We start from the raw sequence: 24,934 nt of genomic DNA, 5'->3' as shown, positions 1-24,934 counted from the left end.
TATATTCTTGTACAAATTTAGTTATTTTACGCAGCTTTAATCTGCGCATGATACAAAAAAATGTGTCACAGCCGTAAACAGGTTACACACAATCTATGCCAAATTTATTTGTGTCAAAGGGTTACCCATTTATGCAGCAAAGAAGGAAATTGTCCACTTCAACTTTGAACCCAAATAACTTGAGTTTGAGCCGGGCTGTCATTTGTGGGGTCTAATTTGGCATGTAACCAAAGTCATTAGGCATTGACTTTGGCATAGCCTTTGACATTGGCATTCAGGGGATCAATTCGTGTGGGAAGAGCCATATCAGCAGCGAAGGACATTGCGGGTGGCTCTTATAATATTGGGGTACGGAACCCGTAACCCGAATGAACCAAACAATCTCACACATGTTTGCATTTAATCCACTTTTATTGCAGCTTTGGGGCATGCGACCCTCAGTTATTATGCTGATTGTGTTGACATACACACACATGCACGCACATTGAGTCCATTGTTTGTTGTGCGTTGTTGACGAGCTGCTTTTTCAATATTTAAAGGCCTCTCAGGTCGTTTTTACCTTGACCAAACCGTAAAGCACACTGAGAGCTAAGCTAAATATATAAAAATTCAATTTGATATGTTAACAAATCAAATTAGACCTTAGTCTGGCACTCACGTGCGTTGAATGGTGATTTATATGCCAAATTTAAATACATTTTAAATGTCAAGCCCTGAACAACTTAGAGCTTAGAAGCTGGTTTTTGTTGTTGTTTTCAATTCAATTTGATTACCTTGTGTCCGAACTGGAAAGTTTTGGCAAAGTTTTAATTCTTTCGGCAGCTGTCGAACCTTTCACCTGCTCTTCAAATTTATCCTTCCAACATTTTAATTTAATTTGAACTGTGTGTGTGATATTGAGTGGTCCAAACTTTTCCCTAGACTATGAAAACTAACATTACATTCGACCAATTTTATATCTGCAGAAAGAAAAGAATTTTCAGGCACTTGGCTGTACAAAACTTTTGGTCAATAGTAACGCAAAACTTTTGAATAGTTTGCCGTCGAAAGTGGAGCATATTTGATGGGGCTATTGTATACATATATAGCACATGGTTTATTTTTAGTTGTATAGGATATACGTTTTTTTTTCAAATTAATAAATTAAAGCGAACTAAAGAACTAAATAAAAACTAATATACTTTGGTAACTGTTGTGGCTAAAAAATACCCTTTCATACAAAACACACATTCATATTGCATATTGCATCCCTATAATTAAATTGAATAAGGTATTTGTTCAAATATTTTTCTTCGTTTATTATACAATTATAAAAATACGTTGAAGGCATTTTAAAATATTTTAAAATTTCCGATGACCTAACTAAAATCTAGTACTCGTATTATTAATACAACTATTATTATATATTTAGGCCCAAATCACAAATTTTTAAAAGTTGTGTGTACAAAATTTTAGTATGTTCCCGAAAGATGTTTTTAAGAAAAAACTCCGTAAAAGCAATGACCCCGCTACCACTGGGAGATTACCTTTGGTAAAGCCAGAATGAGATCTTATCCTACCTTGGTAGTAATATCCTAGTCCGGCAGGAAGCTGGCGAAACTCAGCGCAAGTTGAGAAACCTAAATCGACAATTTGAACGTGACATTTTGCGTTTGGAAAATTCGATCAGTAATTTGGAGGTTCCTGACAAGTCATTGGCTTCCGCATGGGTTGGTAAGCTGAAGACACGTCCACCAAATATTAATGAAGCTCTTGCTCGAAACTATATTTTGACATATCTCCTGCAATCAACTCAAGTGCAAATGTTCAAAATGAAGCCGTTTTGCAAATCACCACCGACAAATACCTTGTCAAAAATAAAAGCCGTAATGGTAAGCTAACTAGTCACAGGCATACTAATGTACAGTTTTCGAATTTGCTTTTACAGCCACCGATTATGATCAAAACGAAAAACGTTAAGGAGCTGTATCAAAATTCTTTCGATAATGGCGCCTTTTTAAATAAATTACCTGTGCCGCGGGATGGAGCATTTTTTGTATTGCACCTGCGTCCAAATCTGAACTGATTTTAATTTAGTTACAATTTCAAGAAATTATGCACTCAATTTTAAGTTTTATAAATGCGAGAATAGACACATTAAAATAATTTATTTAGCAATTAACCAGAAATGCTAGCCAACTTGTGAGCCACTTTATCCACACTGCAAATATTTGTAATGAGAGTAAGTTTGCAATGTTGCCACTTTACAACGCGCAGTAAATCTGGCAGCGCCAAGCACTTGATCAATATTCTCTGCAAGCGAATTTAAATGGTGATGGTATCTTTAAAGTAGGCTTCTTAAGACATTCTTCGATGAAGGGTGACTTTTGCAAACTTGAGTGGGGCATATCCATTGAGCATTGCATATAATGCCTGACCAAAAGCTCATTCACGTAGTTTAACAACTTCTGACTGATACTGTCGAGTGCTCTTCAATGTTTAATGAACAGATTTGCACATGTTGGCTGTATAATCATAGCATGTATTTCCGGCGCATCAAAGTTGGCTTCGTAAATATTAACGTACAATTGCACTCGCCACATGCAACGGACTTGAAACAAATATTCTCAGCTCTCCAATGCCTTAGATATGTGTATTTATTTGGTTCCGTTTCCGGCTTGTGTAGCTGGACTTGTTTTCATAGTTTTGCTTCAGAATTCGAATATTTATTCACACATACAACATACATAGTTGGTGTGTACTCAAATCTATCACGAAAACTGTGAAATTGTAGTTGTGCAATTTTTACTGAAGCTTTGCACATTATTTATTTATAAAAACAAACAATTATTTAATGCATGTATTTCAGGTTCTCGAATTAATTAGAATATCTGAATTTTTATTTCCTGTATTTATTGATTTAAAGCATACACAATGTGTCACAATTATTAAACAATGTTTATGGCTTTTGTTTGAAAATGTATCAAAACATTTTGCTTAGAAAAAAAATGCAATTAGTAATTGCAACTTTTAATTAAATACCGAGTTTCCACAGAAAGATACGCAGCCAGCGCCATTTTGGCAAGAGTAATGGCCGTCTGTTCGGGTGCTTCCAATTCGATTCTGGCAAAACATTTCCGTTTTTGAAATATTGCTTTTATTTTTTTTGGGCAAGCTGCACGGTGACCCTGTAAAAGCCACAGAGTAAAATCTCTTCCAGTTCGAAGTTGCTGCTGTTGTTGTGGTTATGTGTAACAGCCCCAGCAAAACAGAGCGAGGATAAACAAAGTGCTGTTTGCTGCTGCGCTGTAAGCAATCGATAAAAAACTGTTTTTTTTTTTTGCTGTAACCAGACTTTACTTTATAAATCAGTTACATTCTAAATACCAAAATTTAAGAACAGCTGTAGATGAAATTTCTTTGTAAGACCAAGAACAGGTGGGCGGCATATTAGTTGGTTTGAATACATATTGGTCCAATGTGGACAGGATTGTGGTATAGCTTATAAATGATAAGTTTATTGATTAATAGGTCTTGAACGTTTTTTTTTAAAGCTCGCTATTGCCTTATATCTGTACCCGGCTTGGGAGATCGATGGGGATCCTGCGAGTTCCCCGTCGCGTTACTTTGCAAAGGTTTCTTACCAGTATATAAGGGTGAGCAGATCGATGGGGTGGATCCTGCGAAGTCCCTGTTGCAAGGCAAAAATTTAAGAGTCATTCAATTGATGAGCTGATCCAAGCTTACGATGCGATAATCAAATGTCAATTACGATTCACATTTCAAGCCATCAGTCGCGAATGAGATTTGAACAAGTTTTAAGGCCGCACATGACTGACAGTTTTCCAATTGTGGAACTTTACCCGTTAAACCTTTGCGCTCCTTAGTTTCTAGTTTTTGACATTTTTCCGCACTTGACAACGCGCCGACATGAACTCTGAACGCAGGCTTCATTTTGTTTCCACGCTGCAGCTAGCTTGTCGTTATCTCAGCCTTAACGGAGTTTGCCCTTACGTGCCTTTTTGTTGGTTCCTTGCGCAGCTTAAGAATTCCCAGCTCTGAAATTTGAAATTGCAGGTTTTTTAGTTTTATATTTTTAAGGTCTGCTTGTCACACACTGCTTGCAGTTCATGTTGCCAAGTTTTGTTGTTAAATTCTAATTTGATGGCTTTGAAATTTTCTCGCAACAGACACGAGCTACCTACGAAATACTGATGCACATTTGGCAGTTCTATTATAATTAGGCACATTGAATGTGAAATATCTTGAATTATATATTATTATTAGTAGGAAGTTCCCTGATATGAATACATAAATAATGGCAATGTCTAATAAGTTAATTTCTTAACTTTTACGTTTAAAATGTCAATAATTATTTAAAGTTATTTAATTCCGAACATTTTTCTAGAGTTCAGATATGGAAGCACTTGCTCGCAGCTTGTTTAAATACAGCCAAACCATTATCGCACTTGCTGAACATTAGCTTGAATTGTGTTCGTTGTAAAAACACACATTTCGATAATGATGTTGAGAAGTTACTGTAGTTGACTGCAGCAGTCTGCTTAACGGAAAGCCATTTGCTTAACGATTGACTGGCAACTGCAATCAAAGTAAATGCTCCAGTATAAGCACGAGGAAATCCAAATCCTACTCTTGTGGAATTTAATTAAAATTTAACAATTACCAAATGTGAGCACACACTACATATTACAGATAGTTGGGTAATGTTGTTTGGCCTTATCTGGAATACGTGTTTACTGAAAGCCCCTTAATTTTCTCCAGCTGTGCATTTAATGCCAATGTTTTTTCATCTTGTACAATTTTTTTCTTCGCTTGCTGGCTTTTCATTTTGCTTCTTTTACTTACTGGTATTTATGTGGGGTCTAAATCTAGCTGAGTTGTTAAGACAAATTCTGCCTAAATTTGGGATTAAATTCGTTTTGCTTACTTACCAAGCTGTCGTCCAAATATATCACGCATCTTGTAGGCTCAGCCAGGTCCAGTTTCATAGCCATTGTAGCTCATTTTAAGCTTTGAGTTTATTTTTTTGTGAGTTGTTTTGAAATGCTTCTCTCCGCCTTTGTTTGCCTACCTATTTAATTTATCTTTATTTTATTGTTTTTCTTTTGTGATTTTATTTTTGGCCACAAATTAGCGCAATCAATTTGAAAATTCGTTCCATTTTCAATTGCAGCTTTAGGCATTTTGTGTCCGTAATTTGTGTCCGCCGTAATAAAATCAATTCGAATTTAATGCTGCCAAATTCGCATTATTCTTCGCACAAATTATTGCTTATTTTATTGAAATTTGTTATTTGTGGAATTTACGTCGGCACATTTGCATTTCGATTTGCCATAGACGAAAACAAATTAAATTGTGTTTGCTGGTCATGTCTGGAAGCTGTGAACCAATATTTATATAGGCCTCAAAAGGCTGTCCCTCAGTCAATTTTGTGTCTAGACTGCAGAAGAAACGCAAATCGTTATAATTTTATTGAACTTTGCACAAGCTGGTTTTAATAATAGAAGGTTCGCTTGGCAAGATAATTCGGAGATAGATTACACTAAGCCAAGCAGAATATTTTTTTTGATGATTAATGAGAAATGTGTTACTGAACGATACATTTTGCACTTAATTTAATCACCTGCGTGTGTAATGTACCTGAAATGGTTGCTCATTAAGAACTTTTTGAGCTGTGACTTGATTTATTTAGTTAATCGTCAAGTGTGCTGACTGACCAGTTTATATATGCATATAGATTATCCGTTTCTTCCATGTTGAGTCTGACTTATTGCGTCTTTAAAATTTGAGTTTTGCCAAAAACAAGGTTTAGGAAATTAATTTGACATTAGCTGATGTGGAACAAGCATCACGTAAATATAACGCAACGTGGCACCGCAACAAGAAACGTGCCACATCCTGGACGTGGCACTGTTGCAGCCCGTCTTGTTGCTTCAACACAAGCACACGTGGTTGAATAGCAATTTCAAAGTCATTAAGATGACTGGGTAAAGCTTTAGAAAAACGTTATTTGAACTCATATTAAATCTTTATGACTTGCCACAAAGCCATCATTCATTTTAGGTACACCGACGCATGTGCCACGCCATAAAATATAGCATACTTTTAAGCGCACGTAAAATAATTGAAATCACCTGCAAAATGCCAAAAATGTAAATTGCATTTTAATGAACGACTGCCACTGCTGCTGCTATTGCAGCTAGGCTGCAGCTTAAATGCCAATGCCCAAAAGAAATAAATAAACACAAGCTTTTCAACTGCCGAATCGACAACTGGTCAACTGGGCACAGAGCAGTCTAAACAAGAGTTTATGCTCTGCCCAGCATCGGTCATTGTATGGCAGTTTGCCAGGCTGACTGTTTGATATTTGCTCTGGGCAAAGACGCAACTGCAGTTGACAATAGCAAAGGCTTCGATTGACGCTCCTCTAGTATGCTAGTTAATGGAATTTTCTGCCAGAGATGGACATCAGGGTCTCGAAGCGCCTTAGGCCAAAGGCATTTCGCTCTGTATTTTTCAAAATCAGTTTTATTTGCGACTACATCAGTACAGTGATTTGAATATTTAAAGCGAATTTCTCAGCTCGTGTTTATGTACAGTGTGCATATCATACACTCATACACTCTCAACCTATTGGACACAAGTAGTTAAGCTAATTGAATATTTGATTATTTTACTTGGGACGCCACAAGCCGCAGGTCAACAAGCCGCAAGGCAATTGACGTTGTCATTAAAAATGCAAGGAAATCCATAAATTGCTGTTAAATAATTCGTAAATACTATCAAGATTTTGTTATTAGTTAATTTATTCAATTAGACAAATTTGCAACCTTCAAAGGTAGGCAGATTATTTGCGTCTTTCTAGCTGTAGGCTTTAATTATAAATGATTTGTGTCAAAGTGTCTAATTCCATTTGCATGTGCCTCGATATTAATTCCCTAATAAGCTTTGGTCGAATTTCCCAAAAAAAGGGGATGCCTGATTACTGTAACAGGCCCCAATCAATATAGCCATATAGCCCAATCTATTGTCGAAATGCCAGATTGTAATTTGAATGAAATTTGCATTCAAAATGCAATCGGAGCCCATGATTAGAGCATGTGAATTTTGGTTGATTTTGCAATATATCATCGTTCATGTGGATAAACAGGCATATCGAGAAGGGATTTGGAAATGTTGGCATTAATGTTTATTTGATTGCTATTCTTAAACTTACATCTTCTTTTTACGATGATGAACTCAATTATATATAAATTTGTAATCAGTTAGTTTTATACATTTGTATAAATATAAATATTTTTATATTTTTAATGATGTGCTTGTTTCTTCATATACTTATATTGAATTGAATTTAAATTATTGAAGTGGTTACCTTGGTTACAACATTTACACTCAATACTGCAAGCTTTCTGAGAAAAAGAAAATTATTTTCATTGCTTCTGAAACCAAAGAAAAAACATATTTTTCTTTCGAATTGAAAATGTTTTGATAACAAGAAACCGCAGACTGCAATTATAATTATTCCCTGCGAAATGTGTGTCGTTGTCACAACAATAAAAAGCCCGGAATAATAACCACCATTTTTATAAAAGAACCACTGAAAATGGTGTGGCACATGACGGCGAGCTGTTGATTTCGCTGAAATATAAATTGAAATGTTGTTGTTGTTGTTGTTTTTTTTCCGTGCGTCAAACTTTTAAATCTTTAATTCACAACACAAAGTGACATTTTTCGTTCTCTTATTTTCTGTTATTTTATGTTGTCAAGCTTTGCGCAGTGCTCCAATCGTTTCTGAATACTAATCGAGCGTGAGAAACGTTCGCATTGCCAGTCGATTCGAAATGCGGAGGCGGAAGCGGAGACAGCAATCGCAATACAAACACATACAAAAATTAAAATGCGACTTTCGAGTGCTCTATATTTCATGTTCGGCAAAGAAATTAAAAGCGAACACATTTTGTTTGCAAAATATGCGCATTGTTCTAAAGTGTGGAAGCAGGCGGACTTTATTTGACTTTATTGCTTTACTTTGTTTTTCATGTATGTAAAGTAGAAACGATTTGTGCTAAATTTGTGTAAAATATGGCACCAAACATAATTAGCCTGAGATTCATTTGAAATATTTTTATTGTTATATTGAGTTGAATTGTGTTTTTGCCAATTTGTTACTGCCTTTCGTTATTTATTTCTGCTGAATTCAATGGAATAAGTTATGCATGCAAATAATACAAATGAAAAGCGTGCTTAATGCCAAGGTAATAAGTATATATATGAATTTAATAAAGTTATTTTTGTATATCAATAAAAATCAGACAGAACAAATGAAATGAGCAATAAATATGTGAAATACGCAAAAATATAAATACATTATTATTTAAATGAAACGATTTTATTAGCTGTTTTTTGTTAATTGTTTTGCTTTTTATTGCATACTTAATACTATTTCATAATTAACTTTGATTCATATTCTGTAAAGCCTTAACAATCTTTTTTACAATGTTATATTTAGAGCACTTGCATATTCATTTTTTTATATATAAATACTCTATCTGAAGGTTATCTTTATTTCTATATTAAATAAAATTTATTTAGACTATTTTGGAATGCTGGCATTATATGTGAGTACTTTTGTCAGTGCCCTTTAATTGTCTGGTATCTAGCGATACCGATCCTTGGGCATTCTTGCATGTCACACAGGTGGATGGTGGGCGGCATGGCGCTTCAGTCCGTCAAGTAGCACTTATTGAAATGTCAATTACGCATTTGCTTATGCGAGTCGAGTGTTGTTGTTGGCAACGTCAAAGGCTGCTTGCAATGTGCTATGTGTAAATACATCAACAAGTCGCGCTACTCGAGAGCATAAACAGCGCTAATTGGTACCACCCCTCGAGCTGTTTGACCAGGCACTAGTTGCACTCAATTGCAGTCAATGGGTTTGACTGTTGTCTCTGCAAAAAGGAAAAAAAATGTTTGACCTACACACCTCGAGAGAATGCCACAAGTGCCACTAGCAAAATGTATGCACGACTGAACTGAATTCTGACATTGTTCTCGCCAGTCATGTAGTTTGTGTGGCAAAGGCAACGGGGAGTCAATCTAACAAATAATGAAGCCGCAGCAACAACAAAATAAACAAAATTTTGTTAACTTAATTATTTAATTGACGAATCGAATGAGTTTACACAGCACGAATTCCTCTAGTATTTGGATTTTGTGGCAACAATGTTTAAATGAAATGCATTATATTTGTTTGTGCAAATTTATATATATTTAAATATGACTAAGATGTTTACAAGCGGTCCATTAGTTTGTTAAATAATATATTGTAGTTTTGGGGATTATTACATATTGCATTACTATTTAAATACTCATATTGATACAATTAATGTGGCTGGAACACCACAACACATAAGGTAATTGGCCGCAACGGAAGTAAGTTTGGCACAAAATCCCAACGAGCTGATGTATAAACGGCACAAAACACCACATAAAAAGTAATAAACTATTTTTGGGGTAATTTTATTTACTTAATTGTTGCCATGGCGATAAACTGAAAGTACTCGCCATGAGTTTCGCGGCTGTATTCAGATTATTTGTATTTTTGATTGAATTGGTAGAGGTCGCGCCAGTTGGCAATGTGGGCAGATCAGCTTGCAGTATCACTTCTTTGTTGTGTTTCAATTTATGTAATGCACATACAGCTCGTTGAAAAACATTAAAAATATTAATTACCATAGCACTGATCAGCACCACAACAGAGCAGAGTCAACGGCGTTGTGTCGAGCCACAGCGCAGGCTTTTCAATTGCCATCACGCGACCAACTGAGTGTTTTACGAGTATTCGTATTGCAAGCCATTTGTTTGCACTCGAAATAATTAAAACAATGCCGCACTGTTGGCCATCGAATGCATAAAATAATTTTCTGATATGCGTCGTCCTTTGAGTAATACCTTTCTTTAACAACATGGGTTAACAGCAGGATGTATTTTAACATTGCCTAAAATATTTATATAAACCCTGATTGTCTGTACTTATTTTCTTTTTATGCAAAGTTTTTAAGTCTATTACTTTCTCAGTTTATAAAATATATGTTATATTTTATATTGATAAAGACTTTGCAGCTTTTTCTAAGCACTTACCTTATGTGCAGAGTGTTATAAAATTGGCTTAGCATATACCGTGAGAAATGCTAAGCAGATCTGAATGTTGTATTCCATAATGTGGCTTAAATGGCTACACCATTAAGGGCTATGCCATTGTCTTACACAATATACAAAAAATATTCTTAGCATGCACAGCATGGCGTATACGTAACGTCATATCCTGCTGTGTATTTGTGGAACCTGTGCTAGTCTTGTAGGGGTAAGCCTTGGAGTTATTAGCATATTCTCAACATGCTGAGCTACTTAATGATGCAGAAATGTATGAAAGTCATGAATGGAGCTCAGAACCAGAATCCGTGTCAGCTTGAGTCATTGATTATGCATATGTCGCGCATCTGACACAGGATTTTGCCAATTGCTTACCATGAATTTTTGTATCGTGACGCTGCGCTTCGAATATGTGAGTTGATGTTGTGAAATTGATGCCAGTAATATTTACGAATTTATTCATGTCAAAAACGTGCGCTGTAATATAAACTAAACTATTTCCTCCACTTGTTCTGCTTTTCATAGGACAACAGCTACCATTCATAAAAAGAAAGGAACGCATTAACCAAGCACGTTTTATCAGTTGTGCCGGCAATTAAAATCTAGCCCAGTCATAGACTGATTTAATGCTATTAAGAATTTAATTAATGCCCCAATCAAAATCAGTCCTTTATTCTGATTGCCTCGTTCTTTTTGCTAGAACATTTATTTTTTTTTTTTTTTTTCTTTTTGTTTCTTTCCCTCGGTTGCAAGTCACAAAGGATTATATTAAATAGACAGCTAATCAAGCGAAATGATTCTTTCACGATTGGCGATTGGCGTGTTATATTTCCTTTTAGCGCGCCGGAGTCACGGATAGCAAATAAGGTTTTCTAATTAAATTTGCAAAATGTCAGACATTTTATTTGGATTTCAGTAAAGAAGCAGCGTACTTCAAACTTGTAAAAGTTTAGGGGTGATATATTTAATTTCAAGTGCGAGCAAAAACAGAAACTCATTATAGTCGTAATTCAACAAATGAGTACAAAGCGCCCCCGCATTAAAACTGACACTCAAAATTACTGAGCTAAAAGGATTAAACCATACAGCAAAGCAGCTGTAAATCCCCGAGTCGTGTAATATGTGTGCAAGCATACGCTCCAACCAGGTGCAAATTCCCGACCCGGCTATACTTAGAAAGGGTTTACCTAGAAAATAAGTGGCAACCGCTTAACGAGCTTCCAGGATTCTTGTGGCTTTAGCGAAATGTGTGCAATGTCAGAGGACGGTGCCACAGCACGACGCACACCATTTTGGGGGAAACGCTGATTTATGCAAACAGCCAACGAGATGGGAGTAAATTAACGCCTCTGCAGCCAAAAGTCTGCTAATGGAAGTGGCAACAGTGCGACGAGGCGCCTGAAAAGGCAACAACCTTAAAACCTCACATATTTTGCATTACGCCAGCAGTTGTCAGCAGTTGAAGGGGTCTGGTTGTCATGTGTGTCCTTTCAGTACATATCAGATTTTTCAATTAAATGAGTGTGTTTTTTTTTTATAAATGTCTAATCTTGAATTTGTTAAGTGGTTTAACAGTTCTTTAAGTTCTTCTTCGCAAAAACGCGTGAATTTTATAAGTAAGATCTGAATAATATGTTGGGATAATGTAATATTATTTATTTCAATCCAAAAGCCAGAGAGATAAAGATTGTTTACATAAATTGGGATTGTGAGCAACTTATAAGAACTAATTATACTTCTTATAAAACTAAGTACTTAGTTTTCAATAACTAATGCATATCCGCATGGAATTTTATAATAAATATGGGATAGATTAGAAAAGTGTCGTACATACACACATAAGCATGTGTTTTGACAAGCATTATTTATGAAATGATATAGACTATTTCTTCCATTTTGTCCAACTGGTAGCAGACCTTCTGTTCAGCTCCTCTTGCAATATTTCATTGCATTTGTGATACTTTATTTTCATATAAAGAGATGCTCGATGGCAAAGTGCACAGTCAGATGAGAGGCGTCTTTTGTGCTATCCAAATCTAATCATTCAATTTGAAATTGTCAATGTAAGAAAGCCTTTTATAAAGTTCTTTTTATCAGGGATTATGCTCTACACTAGGCATATTTATGAGAAAACTTTTCGCACTCTGTTCGCCTTCGCTCGCAGTGAAGTGGGCGGCACTCTACTTATTGCCTATAAGAAAATTGATATTTATTGATATATAATCCATGGATTATTAATCAATTTGGTAAACAAACTGGGCCTAAGCCGTATACATATTCATTACACTTTGTGATTGTTCGAGTCATCTTAACTTTCAGCTGTCGCTGGCGCTAAAATTAATGTCAGCAGCAACAGTTGCTTTTGTCATGCTTTGTCATCATTATGGTGGACATTTTGTTTTGAAACTGCCAGACGGAGACGTCAGTTGCATGCTTTTAGTTCAGTCACAAAAGAATGTTTTTTTATTATTTATCTTTCAGTGGGCCCAGAGCAGAGTGACAATTGGCATTGACAAAACAAAAGAAATGGCAAAAGTTATGAAAGCGAGCCAGGCACAGAATCCATCCAATCCTGCTGCCACTTAAAGTGCCAATTGGAACGTGGAATTATTTGACTCGTAGGAGCTTATATAGATAGCTTAAACGTTGGGCCAAGGTAAGTAAGTTCTGTGCACAGGCATGAATGCATCGCGAGAAGAATTTAAATGGAACACGTTTGAATGAATGCATCAAGAAGTGGCACACTAAGGCCAAGACTGAATGCGTGAACAGTTGACTGGATAAACAAGCAAAAAGCACTCAACAGCAAGTGCAGGGGCTGGCTCTGTGAAAAGTCCTTGGCCTATGCTGCACAACAGTCAGGACCAGACGCAGGCTAATGTTAAAAAGTCTAGTAAATAATAAGATGTGCCAAACTGTGCCATAGCAATCGAAACAAATGATTGTGCTGAACTCAATTGTATACTATAAAATTATATTAAGGTAAATATAGCGTTAGACCTTAGCTAACTTATGACTAATATAATTATATAGTACATAACTTAAATATATGACTAATATAAGTAATCTTGAGCTAAGTTCAAGTCTTTGTCATAGTCATAAATTGTGTTCCTTCTTTTCACATTCATCCGACCAGAAAGAACAGTAAATTTCTTTAGCATACAATAAATAGCTCATACGCAGTGTATGCCACCAGTGCTTGAGACTAATGCGCAAGGCTAATCTGGCCAAATGCAGCATAAGATATTTGTATAAGCTATGCATATACTCATCTGTATAGGCAACCACAGCCACCCTTCCCTTCACTTCCACCACTCACTCGTCAGTTGGTACCCCGTTGTCATTTTTATTTGTTGCTGGCATTTTTATTTTCCAAGTCAAAGGATTCACAAGATAATATTGCAAGAGCTGCCACAGCGTGCTGCGAAAATTTCCACACAGTTCCGCTCTCATATATATATTATATATACAACGCTTCAAAAAAGACTGCGATGTGTCACAAAATGTATTTATTTGTCAGGATGGCTTTTCATACATTCCATGACTTTCATTATTTATTATTATAATTTATATTTAATACATATATATACTTTAACTTTGTTCTTTCTTTCAATGAATTCTGGTGTCCGCGGAATGAACATGAAGAAAATGTCCGCTCTGCTCTACATCACAAATCAGACTATCGATAATTCCTTATTACTACATAGTAATCAACATGTGTCTTATACTTCTATTTTATACTACTCTCCATTTGGCAGATGGAAATAAAGTTTATTACTTATGACCCAGCGAGAGTTTTGGGATGTAGTTCCAACAGTTTCTCTTCTCTTTATGCCAAACCAATATTGTTATGTGCATTTTTAGGCAATCTTATATTAGCATCAACAAATCATCATAGCTAGTTATTTGGAATATGCTTCAATAATTATGCAGAAAATTTTTCCAAAATGCGGTTTCCGCCCCTTTTTATGCGCAGCTGAAAATGCCACAACTGCAATAACTTTCTAGTAAAAGTTTGTCACGCGAACTACTATATATAGAACTGAGCAGAGAATAATAACATTTTTGTTGGTTGATTAAATGTTTTGGATTATATTATATGCTGCAACAATTATATAAATATATTTAATTTGCTATTTCGAACGTGCAGAAATATATTTAAAAAAAAATTTGGAGCACCATAATACTTTTTTAAAATATATTATTAGTGTGAGCTAAAAGAAAAGAAACTTTAACATTTATTTAATGATTTATTTGTTGAATATCTATATATTATCATTAAGCACTCTCTAGTTCTTAACATAACTAAAATTTATCAAAATTTGCCACTAGGCAACTTATTTAGAGATTAAGTTAACTAAGGTACATATTTGTGGAAGTCTTGGACCACATCAAAGTATTCGCAGCAGAGCAATTACTTTGATAGCCACAGTCAGCAGCAAACCGCCGTTGCTGGCCAAGCAGATGTCCTCGACAGGTTGAATGATGGCCATGATGGCATAGACAGTTCGTCTTCAACACGGTTCTGTGTTTCTTTCATATTTACACTGTGGCCGAGTGTCTGGGCAAAAGGAAGGAAAATAAATGTGGCCACAACTGAAATGCAATAAGGGAATAGGGTTTGTTTGTTGTTACTTATTCGTTTACAGGTTGTGACCAGTATCACTTCATCCATTTGTGTGGGCCAGTCTGGGCGGGAATTGCGCGCAATAGCTTTAAGGTTATTTTCAGGCAGAAAATTCATTTGACAGTCTCTTCCAACTGTTGGCCATTGTTGCGCTCTGGTAGTTGAGGCGCAAATGAATTGCTGTAAACACTCGGGGCGCCACTCTGTTGCAGTTGCAAGTGCTTTCTGTTGATTTCTACTGTTTAGCGCTGCTTCCTGCTATTTAGCCTGCAGCGCTTAGACAATGGTTAAGTGTTCCCCCAGCTGTGCACCCCCCTTGCGTGGAGTTGCCCTTTTGTGTTTCATCTTACATGGAATTTTTCATCCTTTTTTTTTTATATAACAGTTGTCAGGCGACGAGGCTGCAGTTTTTAATTCATCTCTTGGGGAATTGAATGCACGCATTGTTCAAGAATTAACAGGATGTAGTAGCAGGATATTGCGACATTTGGGTAAATACTCGGTACACGTCACTGACTTTTCGTTGCCATGTGGCATAATTGTGGCTCCTGATGTGAAATATAGCAAATGCAACTTGTGTCAGTCATATTTTCTATTTAAATCCCTGCACAAGTTGCCCCCAAATGCATGGCCCCTGGCCAATGACTGATTCCCACTGGCAGAGTGATTCACATGCCCAAAAAAGTACATGATTTCGATTGTTATTTAATGCTAACGACTATAAATAAGTTTAAAATACGTACAACTGCATTTATCCTCGTGTTTAGGCACTAAATTAAACCTTTAACAAGCATCTAGCTAAATGCACGCCGTTAAATGTTTTTGTATATTTTTCTCTTCTGCTATTTTAACTGCGCAACTAATTTCATTAAACTTCTTGGCACGGTCATTGTCCGGCCAACAACAAGTAGTCCTGCGGCGTAATCAACAAGTGGTGCAGAACCTCCAAGCTGCTCTTAATTATGCGGCGAGGAGCCTCCGCAGGGTATCTTCTAGCTGTTGGCAAGCTTTACAATTTTTCAGTGCCGGAAGGGCAGTTGGTTGGCTCCATTGAACGCAACAGCGCGGAAAATAATTGTTAAAGTGGATTTTACTATGGGACTGTAGAGATATTTAATTTTGAATGAATAAATTGCGGCTTTGATAATTTTTACTATTTACCTCATATGTTTTAAATGGTTAGGCAGTATAAAATAAAGTGAGACATAAAATAGGACTGAGGAAGTTATGAATAACTGCAATATTAATGGTATATCTGGCAGAGTTCCTTAACATGTTTATTAAAATGAGTTGACATGCAAAAAATAAAATATTTTTCTCCAATTTCTAAGAGAGCATTAAATTAAAGTTTAATCGAATAGACTGAAAGCCAAAGCACACTATATTATTTGCTGTGATTTGTTATTTTTAATTGCACTTGAAAGCAACAGGAGTTGTATTTCAGTTTGTAGAGCCCTTCCCTATGTGTATTTGTAGTATATTCTTTCCCACTTCACATAGCTCAACAGCTGTGAGAGTAGTGAAAGAGAAGAAAGTCAGGAGTTGAAAATCTATTACGTTGTACTTATAAATAACTGCTGACAAGGGGATTATTTACAATGAGAACACGCCCACATTCGAACGCCTTTTCTATTTCTTGGAGCATTCTCCACAGGGACTTTGACTTGTCAGACTTTAAAAGTTTGGCAGCTTTATATTCGACATGCACTTTGGCCCAATACTTTGCACACACTGGCAAAATGCAGCTGTCTCCGAATTTTGCAATTGTGCATTTTGTTTGCGGCCCCAACATATATTGTAAATATTTCAGCTCGAGAAAGAGCAAGACTTTCATATATTTAGAACCCAATCCTGAGGCGAAGAATACAATTTTTCTTTTTTTAGTTGAATTTGCTTTTGGCCAAGGAATTATATTATGTACACACAACTAAATAAAATGTATTGCTTGTAGCTCTAATGACTAATATGTATAACACACAATATTTGATCTGCGATAAATTCATTTGTTCTGGCGGCTTAAATCGGTTCATTAGAAATTGTAAATTCGTTCAGTTTTGTTTGCCGTTTCTAGGTTTAGTATTATTGTTAAATTTTATTTTGTTGACTTTTGATAATTTCCTGTGTTTGAAGCAACTTAACAGTTCAAACGTATCGCCAGAAGACATTACAACTTGTCCGTAGCAGCGTGTTTGTTTATTCTAACGTCAAACACTTTGGGGTTGGAACATTGTGTGCTTACACATTTTGTGGAGCATGTTTTTATGTTTCACAGTCCATCCAACTGGCACACCTGTTGCTTTCCGGTAACCAACATGTTGGCGGACATTTAAGTCCACCTGTTCGATAATATGACAACTTTAAAGAATGATTTAAAAAATAAGACCACTTTTAAATTTCAAAATATTTGTAAAAGAATACCAAAGAAATACGAGCAACAGCAACAGAGAGGTTAATTTTGCGAATATTATTGTCGTTCACTTGCAATAATTGAACATACTTAATATCCACTTAAATTTTATTTTCAGTGTACACATAAATCGTGTGTGACAAGAGCTGTCAAAAAGCAATAAAGTTTCATTAACTTTGCTAAAAGAGAGTTTTTCAGATAGCGGCAAAATACAGCCAGCTTATATGGTGAAAATGTATTAATGAAGCTGGATGTACGTGCTTTTGGCTACGATTGGGGATTGGGTTACGGCAATTTATGGGCAGCAAACTTATTTTCAATATTGAAATGTTGCTTTACAGAGCAACAGTTAATATCTGACGCTGTCAGGTTTTTAATTGAAATTTATGTCGGGGATTACAGCCTGAGATTAAGTACACATATATGTTGACAGCTGACATGTGTTATACATTCCTTTCTCTCACTCTTTCACATACACGCTGTTTGCTTAAGGAAATGACCATCAGATCAATTTTAAAGTGAACTGTAAAATACACATGAATAAGTTTATTGATGATGCAAATCCAAAGTAGATAAGCTTTAAGCTGTCACAATGTTAAAGAGAGTATATTAGCTTAGTGTAATGAGAGCCGAACTTGGAAAATAAACTGAAACTATTCATCAAATTTGAATGATTAACTACCTCAGGCCTGTGAAATCATCAGTCCGGTATCCTGATAGTCAAGAGGGCTCTTTTTGATCAGTCTTAAACAGAGCATTACGCAGTCTGCTGTGACCGACTGCGATATTGTAGCACGTTTTTCCGGACAACGACCCACTTTTCCGCGAATCGCAATTGTATTGAAAGCGGTTGAGTGGAAATTAAATTGTAAATACCATAAAAGCAACAGTCTCTCAGGAAAAGCCACTTATTTCATATCATGAACAGTATTTATTACCAGTACTTATCAAATTATTAAATGAAGGCTGAAATAACAATTGTTTGTTAGTTGCACAATTGTTATAAAATATGCAAGATAAATTATAATATAATATGTAATTATCCTAATATACTAAGCCCCGAGCATACTTTCGACTTCGTATTCTATAGCCATATTGATATAATATACATTTTAAATCACAGTGTATTTAAAAAGTTCAAATTAAAGCTTTAACACATAATTATCACATCGTAAAAAATTGAATTGTTTGAAAACTCATTGCTTAATAGCCAAAGAGCCACGAACTACAGCCCAACTGTATAAAAACTTTGGCACTTTTAATGAGTGCGCCTTTGCCCATTGGCAATTGCAATTTAAGAGGTTGCACAAAGTTTTTGTAACAAGTCTCCAGGCAACTGCTGGCTCAAAAACATGAATTTAATGGTTGGCAAGTGTTGATAGGAATGATTTTTATATGGCAATAAGTGCTACTATTTTATTATAATTTATTTTTGCTTTGGCATATCAGTTAAAAAATCGAAGCTGTTTCAGAAAAAAAAGCTTTCTAGTTTTTTACTTTTCAGCAATAAAAAACTATTTAAAAATTATACAATTAAAAAAAGCTGTCTAATTCCCTAATAAAAATACAATATTCATAATTTTTCATTCATTATTCAAGACGGTAACAAATGGCTTACGTTTAAATAACTTGGGCCTTTAGGTGACAAATATTTGGTCGTTATGTATTGCCCGTCCCACTTTTGGAGTCATTTACCTGCTCTTAATAACAGACAAATGTCCACGCATTGTTTCCCTTAAATTTAAAAAGTTTCCGTATTTTTCAGCGTTTCTGGCCTAGCCTTTTTGGAAAAACCTCAGATTATTTTTTATACCAACACTCTGTTTTCGCGGCAAGCAAAAGGTCCCAAATTAAAAATTTCTCATGTTTCTTTAATATCAATTTTCAGAAGAACGGGTAAAAATCGTGGCAACAAAAATCAATTGCTTTTTTTCCAGCCATTTAATCACGAATGGGTAAGCTGTGTGTGAAAAGAAAAATTTCAACGGAAACACATTGTGCATACAGTCAGTAAATCAAATAAACAAGGCAAAAAAATTAAATTATTTAAAACCGTTTGTCACAAGTCATGAGTGTCACATAACCGCAAACTGACGGCAGGCAAAATGTGGTCAACAATGTTCGATTGCTTCGGGTGTATGAACCAAAATAAAAAAAACCCGCAGTGAAGCAAAATACTGCAGCAGTTGTCATATGCTCTAATTAGGTCTGTCAATATGTGCGATTGCTATAGAGGTTGAAGGTAAAATGGCACGTTGGTCACACAACCAGTTACGCAGTTCATGGGTTGACCCGTTAAAATTTCTTCAAGAATACATCAAGCAGACCTCGCTTACAGACGTATTATATATTTTCTTAATAATTATAGATAGCCGAGACACCTTATTTGTCTGTTAGCTTGGTCCTTACACGGCATCATGGTCTCCTCAGCATCCATAAAAATGTTGACAACGGCTAAATACAGGAACCGAAATGTTCACTTCACGCATGGCTGGTTAATTTTAGAGGTTAAGCGCAATGTCAGAGAATCGATTATAGGGATGAATTAGCGAGAATAAAGTCAATTACTTTGAAGTTGCTTTAATACAGTAAAAGAACCAGTAAAAGTGTGTAAATTTAAATACAGAATCATTCAAGTGCTCTAACATATTACATGAATATCTCTTGAAACTTTAACAGAATACTTGGACTTCATTTTTCACTACTTTTACTACGCTCAGCATAATAATATTATTTTTCTGGAAATTTTAAAATTTATTAAATTTCACACCTAGTGCTTGGTAAACAAACATGTAATAAATATTCTAGCAAAATCCCTAATGCAATTGCACAAACAGTAGCCACAGTGCGGACCACAAACACTTTGAGAGAGAAATTACACGTCCAAGGAACGTTCACATATGTCTATACATACATACTTGTATGCCACACACTACATATGCACGAAGGATATCTGATCTACCAACTGGCCAAGGAGCCATCCTTGCCTCTCGAGCATTGTTAGTCACGATTTATGGTCGCCCTGCAGTGGGCAGCTTTTAACTTTTTTTTTTTGTTGCAACAAAAAAGTTCACGTGGTGCAATATATGTGGGTGGTGACCGCTCTTAAGATTGTTATTATATAATTTGCTGAAAAGTGTTTTTTTGTAACTTGCATAATTAAATGAGCTTGGGTAATATGTGAAAATATTGCATATAGATCTAAATATGCAAAACTCTATGATAGTGCTTAAATCTAATATTTTTAGTTATGAATTTATTCAGCTTTCTGACTCTTAAAGGTTAGAGAAACGGAGAAAATATACTAAGGCTTCAACATCTAAACTATGACAAAATCTTTTCGTTGTATTCTTTTTTTTTTTTTTCAATCGTAAGCAACTTAACGTTTAAGTACATTTTTTTGGACACCATCTTATCATTTCTGCTTAACTCTTTATTTGACAACATAACGCACATGAAGAAACCCTAAGCTAGGACAACATAAAAGTAAATACCATTATACCTAACAATGTTCGCACTGGACCAGGGCAACTGTATCCAACGAGGATTCCACAGCTTGTGTGATAATAAAATGACCCTAAACATTTTTATGACTCTTGCCTCGTTGGCAACAACACGCATCGAAAAGAGTGCTTATTGTGCAATAGACACCCTTATTTTTCGGGATTCAATAAAAATCTGATGGCATATTTCGCGTTTGATTGTTCATTTGGTTATATAGCAAGATTCCAAGGATAAAGTATTTTATAAAATATAATAAAAATATATGATAATTTATCTAATACACAATGACAGCGCAGAGGTCTGAAGTACGAGTAAGAATTTATAATTGTCGATGAAAAGTATTTAGTTCTATGTCCTAAGGACAGATATGGTGACTGGCAGATCGGATAACAGTGATTTCTAGATGGCCAAAGTTTAAACACAATTTAATCTGAATGCTTTGAATAAGTAGCCTCGTTGAAGTTTTGTTTTTTTATTGACTTCGTTTTTTGTTGATTTATTGATTGGGTTTTCAAAAGCTGCATTGCACATTTGCTGTGCGGTTTTCTGCAATTTAAACAAGTTCTTTTCTGATGTTCAACTATCCGTCGTGTCTTCTATTCATCGTATCTTGAAGTAGTCATCGTTCGCCCTCAACCGCGTCTTCAATATTTCGGCAAGTCCTGTTTACAATTTGTGTGTTCACTAATCACCTCTGCAGCTGCCCGCATCCGGTCTCCACGCTGACAACAGGCAAAAAAAAGTAAGTCAACGGACATCGCCTTAGCATTGATTTATTTATATTGACAATGGCGCCAGTAACAGGAACAGACGCACCTTATCAGCTAGTCGTTTTTTATAAATTACCCTGCATTTATTGAGCATCGTATAGACTGAACTTTTGGCAATGGATAAATTACCAGGGTAGCCACTGACTGCATCTGCTTTGCAGTAAGTGTAAACAATATTTAATATAAAATTTAAGAACCATTATAAAAACTGTACAAAATTGACATGAAAATTACCCGTTGGCAAAGGCAGCATGTACATTTATTTATTTTAAGCGTAGATAGGTATTTCAATTTTGTATTCCCGTCAACGCAAAGCAAATATTATATTATAGAGTTTTGTCACCCTCGTCTAGCATTGACATTTTCTGGATATTTTTTACACCCACCGACAGCGTGCTGGCATTTCTTCTGTCTCTGGGCGAACGTGCAGTTTGCATTAGGCATTGCTGGTTGACATATAACCAGCAGTGTATGTTTGCGTAGGTGAGTTTCTGGTGTGGGTGACTGTCGGTGTGTGAGTCTGTGTCTGTGTTGGAAAGTCTGACGTTGGCATCCTTATGGCCAGCTTTAACAGCCAGCTTCACAGTTAGTCACGAAACTATTTTGCCCAAGCACTTTAAAGTGGTAGCTAAAAGTCTTGTGCAGCTTTTCTGCTACGGCTTATCTGCAGTATACAGCTTGGGGCTTACAGAAGAAGCTCATAAAGTGAAAGTAAAGGTATTTTAACTGACGTTATGTTAAATTCCCTAAGGTTAATAATTAGAAATGGAATGGAGAAATTAATATATATATATATTTGCTATCTTCTGACTTACATAGCTCAACTATCCGTTTTTGCATTAAATACTATGTACATTCTTAAGATGTTAACCAACTAAGCCAGGCGAAAGCCCGCTGCGTATCTCCTGCGGCTTTCGCTTTATTAAGCGCTTGTTATTAAAAATATCTGGCTCAGTAACAAAAAAAAACCATAGTGCAAAAAATAAAGGCAGCGGTAAACAGTGCATTATTTTCTAGCCAACTACAAGTAGTTCATGTTTACGTGCTTGTTATGCCAGGTAAAACTTATGGGAATGTAATCCAGAAGGCTTACGGAAATCCGCTTGTAACAATGTAAAAGGCAACAAGGGAACACAGCGGAAACATTTGTGTAGTTTATAGAAATTAAATGCTTTAAAAATTAAATAGTGCTTAGGGCAAATGAACCCAGTACGGAAATGAAATTATAAAGAATATTTTATGAAGTCAATTGCGTTAATAGCACAAATATAAATTGGCAGCTTAATTATTTTACCCTGAACTCAGTAAAGCTGTGTAAACAGGGTATAAGAGTCAGGCTATCCATGGTATAACTAAAAGAGCTAGAGAATTTAAGTTTGAAAAATCAATTCCCTTTATTTGAATTATTTCTTTTTTGAATATCTGGGGATTCGTGTCGTATTTTATGTAGTTTTTGTGAAAGTGAAGAAGTATGGTTGCTGCGAAAGCTAAACGCTAGTTACAGGATATTTCCCAGTCGGGCACTCTAGACTAGAGCACTTGATGTTTGTTAAGGCCTGTAGTCATTTATCATTAATTGGCAGAACTGAAATGCGTTTCTTGTGGTTAAACAGGCGATGCCAATGGCAGCTCACCGCGGTCCGCAATCTGTAACCCACAGCTCGCAGCAAATGAATTGTTCTGCATTCTTTTTTGTTTTTTTGCTGTCAACTGTTCTGCCATTTCGTCCAGCAAATACCTTTCTGAATTTATAGCTTTATTTATTATTTAAATATTCACACTGTTCATTGGTCACTTGCGCAGATCTTTAAAAATTGTGAGCTGCTATTGTTAAGCTCAAAATATGGTGAGGACAGTTTAACTTTATTTTTTCAATAGATAATTTAAAGGTTCATACTAGCTTCTAAAAGGTGATTGTACATCTGTAATGAACATCATTCAAGTGAAAGCATTTACATATGTATATTGCTGTTCGCAATTGGATAATTGTAAATAATGTGCTGAGAATGAGCAAGGGAAAGGGGAAACAAATGTATTGAAAACCAGCTACTGTTGTGTTAAATGGCCATTGTTTACCCAGCCTAATAAAATATTCCCATCTGCAATTTTATGCAAAGTTCCCCTTTCTATGCAGTGCAATTAAAATCAGCCGCTGCATTGGCTGTCCATCAGCCTCGTGATTCTGTGCTTGATTTGCGCATGGCAAAAGAAATTTATGCATACGCATCGTTTGATTTCAAATCCTATGCGGATTTCAAAATCATTGAATAAATGAAAATTGCAGTAGTATTCAAGTAAATTACAATGCGATACTTTCGACATTTGGGTAAAATCGGCATTCCCATCTAAAATTCAACATTTTTTTTGGTTTACAATAAGAAAACTTATAATTTAAATGAAAGTGTAAGACAGAAGCTTCAAGAGGAGGAGAGCAAAATAAATTGTACTCCAGTTTAATTATGGATTTTAATTATGTTAATTTAAATACTATATACTACATATAAAATGGGGTTGTGGAAAATTCAACCTGCAAATGTGGAAAATTGCTGAAGTACGGATGAACAACTGTTGATTGCAACTTATTGTTTATATTACAATATACATACATGGCCTTAGTAGAAGTATGTTAAGTAGGTATTGTAAGTATGTTATCTTATACCAAACAAGTTCCCAGTTTCCTTCATTTAGTTTACCTCCCTTCGTTGGGCATTAAATTTAAAATAAAGTGTTTTTGTAAAAACCTTCTTCTCACTTTCTTTAAAATAAAATAAAATTTAAAATAAAAAAATATATATTTTGACTACTCACCGATATATACTTTTCAAGTTGTTTATTATTTTCTCACGATGTGTTTAAATAAAAAAAATGCGAAGCGAAAATATTGTACAATTTGTGTTATGCGTACAACTATGCGAATGCGCAATGTTAAGCAAGCAAAATTTGACGTTGTCGTTCAACTTAACTAAATGTTAGTTTACGATTATAATAGAATAAAAATTAGATAAAAAGGTAAATCTAAATATATTTGAAGATAAGATAACCCTAAATATTCTATACCATGCATTAAAGTAGAATTCATTTGGAACTCATAAAAGCGGCTTACTCATTTACTTCTGTAGCCAAAAATACATTTAATAAGCTTTATTTGCTTCCATTGCCTAATTTTGAGCTGTGCCTTCGGCTATGGGCATTGCATCAGTTTTACGAAATTTCCGCTAATCTCAACAGCATTTACGTATTCACGGAAGTAATTAGAAGAGGCCAAATAATTCATTAAAATTATTATTACTATAAATTTATTTATTTTTTTTTTTATATTTACATTAAATATTTCACTAAAAGTAAATAAATAATTGAGGTCCTTTTTCGTAACATTTTCGTAATGCAGTAGTTTTCACAGCTTTGGTTACATTTGAAATGCAGTTCACAATTGTTGGTTTTTCACATTTGCCTTTGTCCAAATTAATTTTTAAT

At 35.3% G+C, this 24,934-nt stretch overlaps 1 protein-coding gene across 1 annotated transcript; it reads left to right on the top strand.

Moving 5' to 3' along the window:
* The first annotated feature begins 1,373 nt into the window (after positions 1 to 1,373).
* Positions 1,374 to 2,066, top strand: LOC135429009 (uncharacterized). Its single transcript, XM_064683171.1, has 3 exons — positions 1,374 to 1,531; positions 1,587 to 1,871; positions 1,928 to 2,066. The coding sequence occupies exons 1-3, from the start codon at positions 1,457 to 1,459 to the stop codon at positions 2,063 to 2,065; spliced, it is 498 nt and encodes a 165-aa protein (XP_064539241.1). The 5' UTR covers positions 1,374 to 1,456; the 3' UTR covers position 2,066.
* Positions 2,067 to 24,934: the final 22,868 nt, after the last annotated feature.

Source organism: Drosophila montana, unplaced genomic scaffold (genome assembly GCF_035044405.1).
Source record: "Drosophila montana isolate Dmon_TW-CO22-7 unplaced genomic scaffold, ASM3504440v1 contig_1409_1, whole genome shotgun sequence".
NCBI lineage: Eukaryota > Metazoa > Arthropoda > Insecta > Diptera > Drosophilidae > Drosophila > Drosophila montana.
The sequence above is the reverse complement of the archived record's forward strand: the minus strand, read 5'-3'. Positions and strand labels throughout refer to the sequence as shown.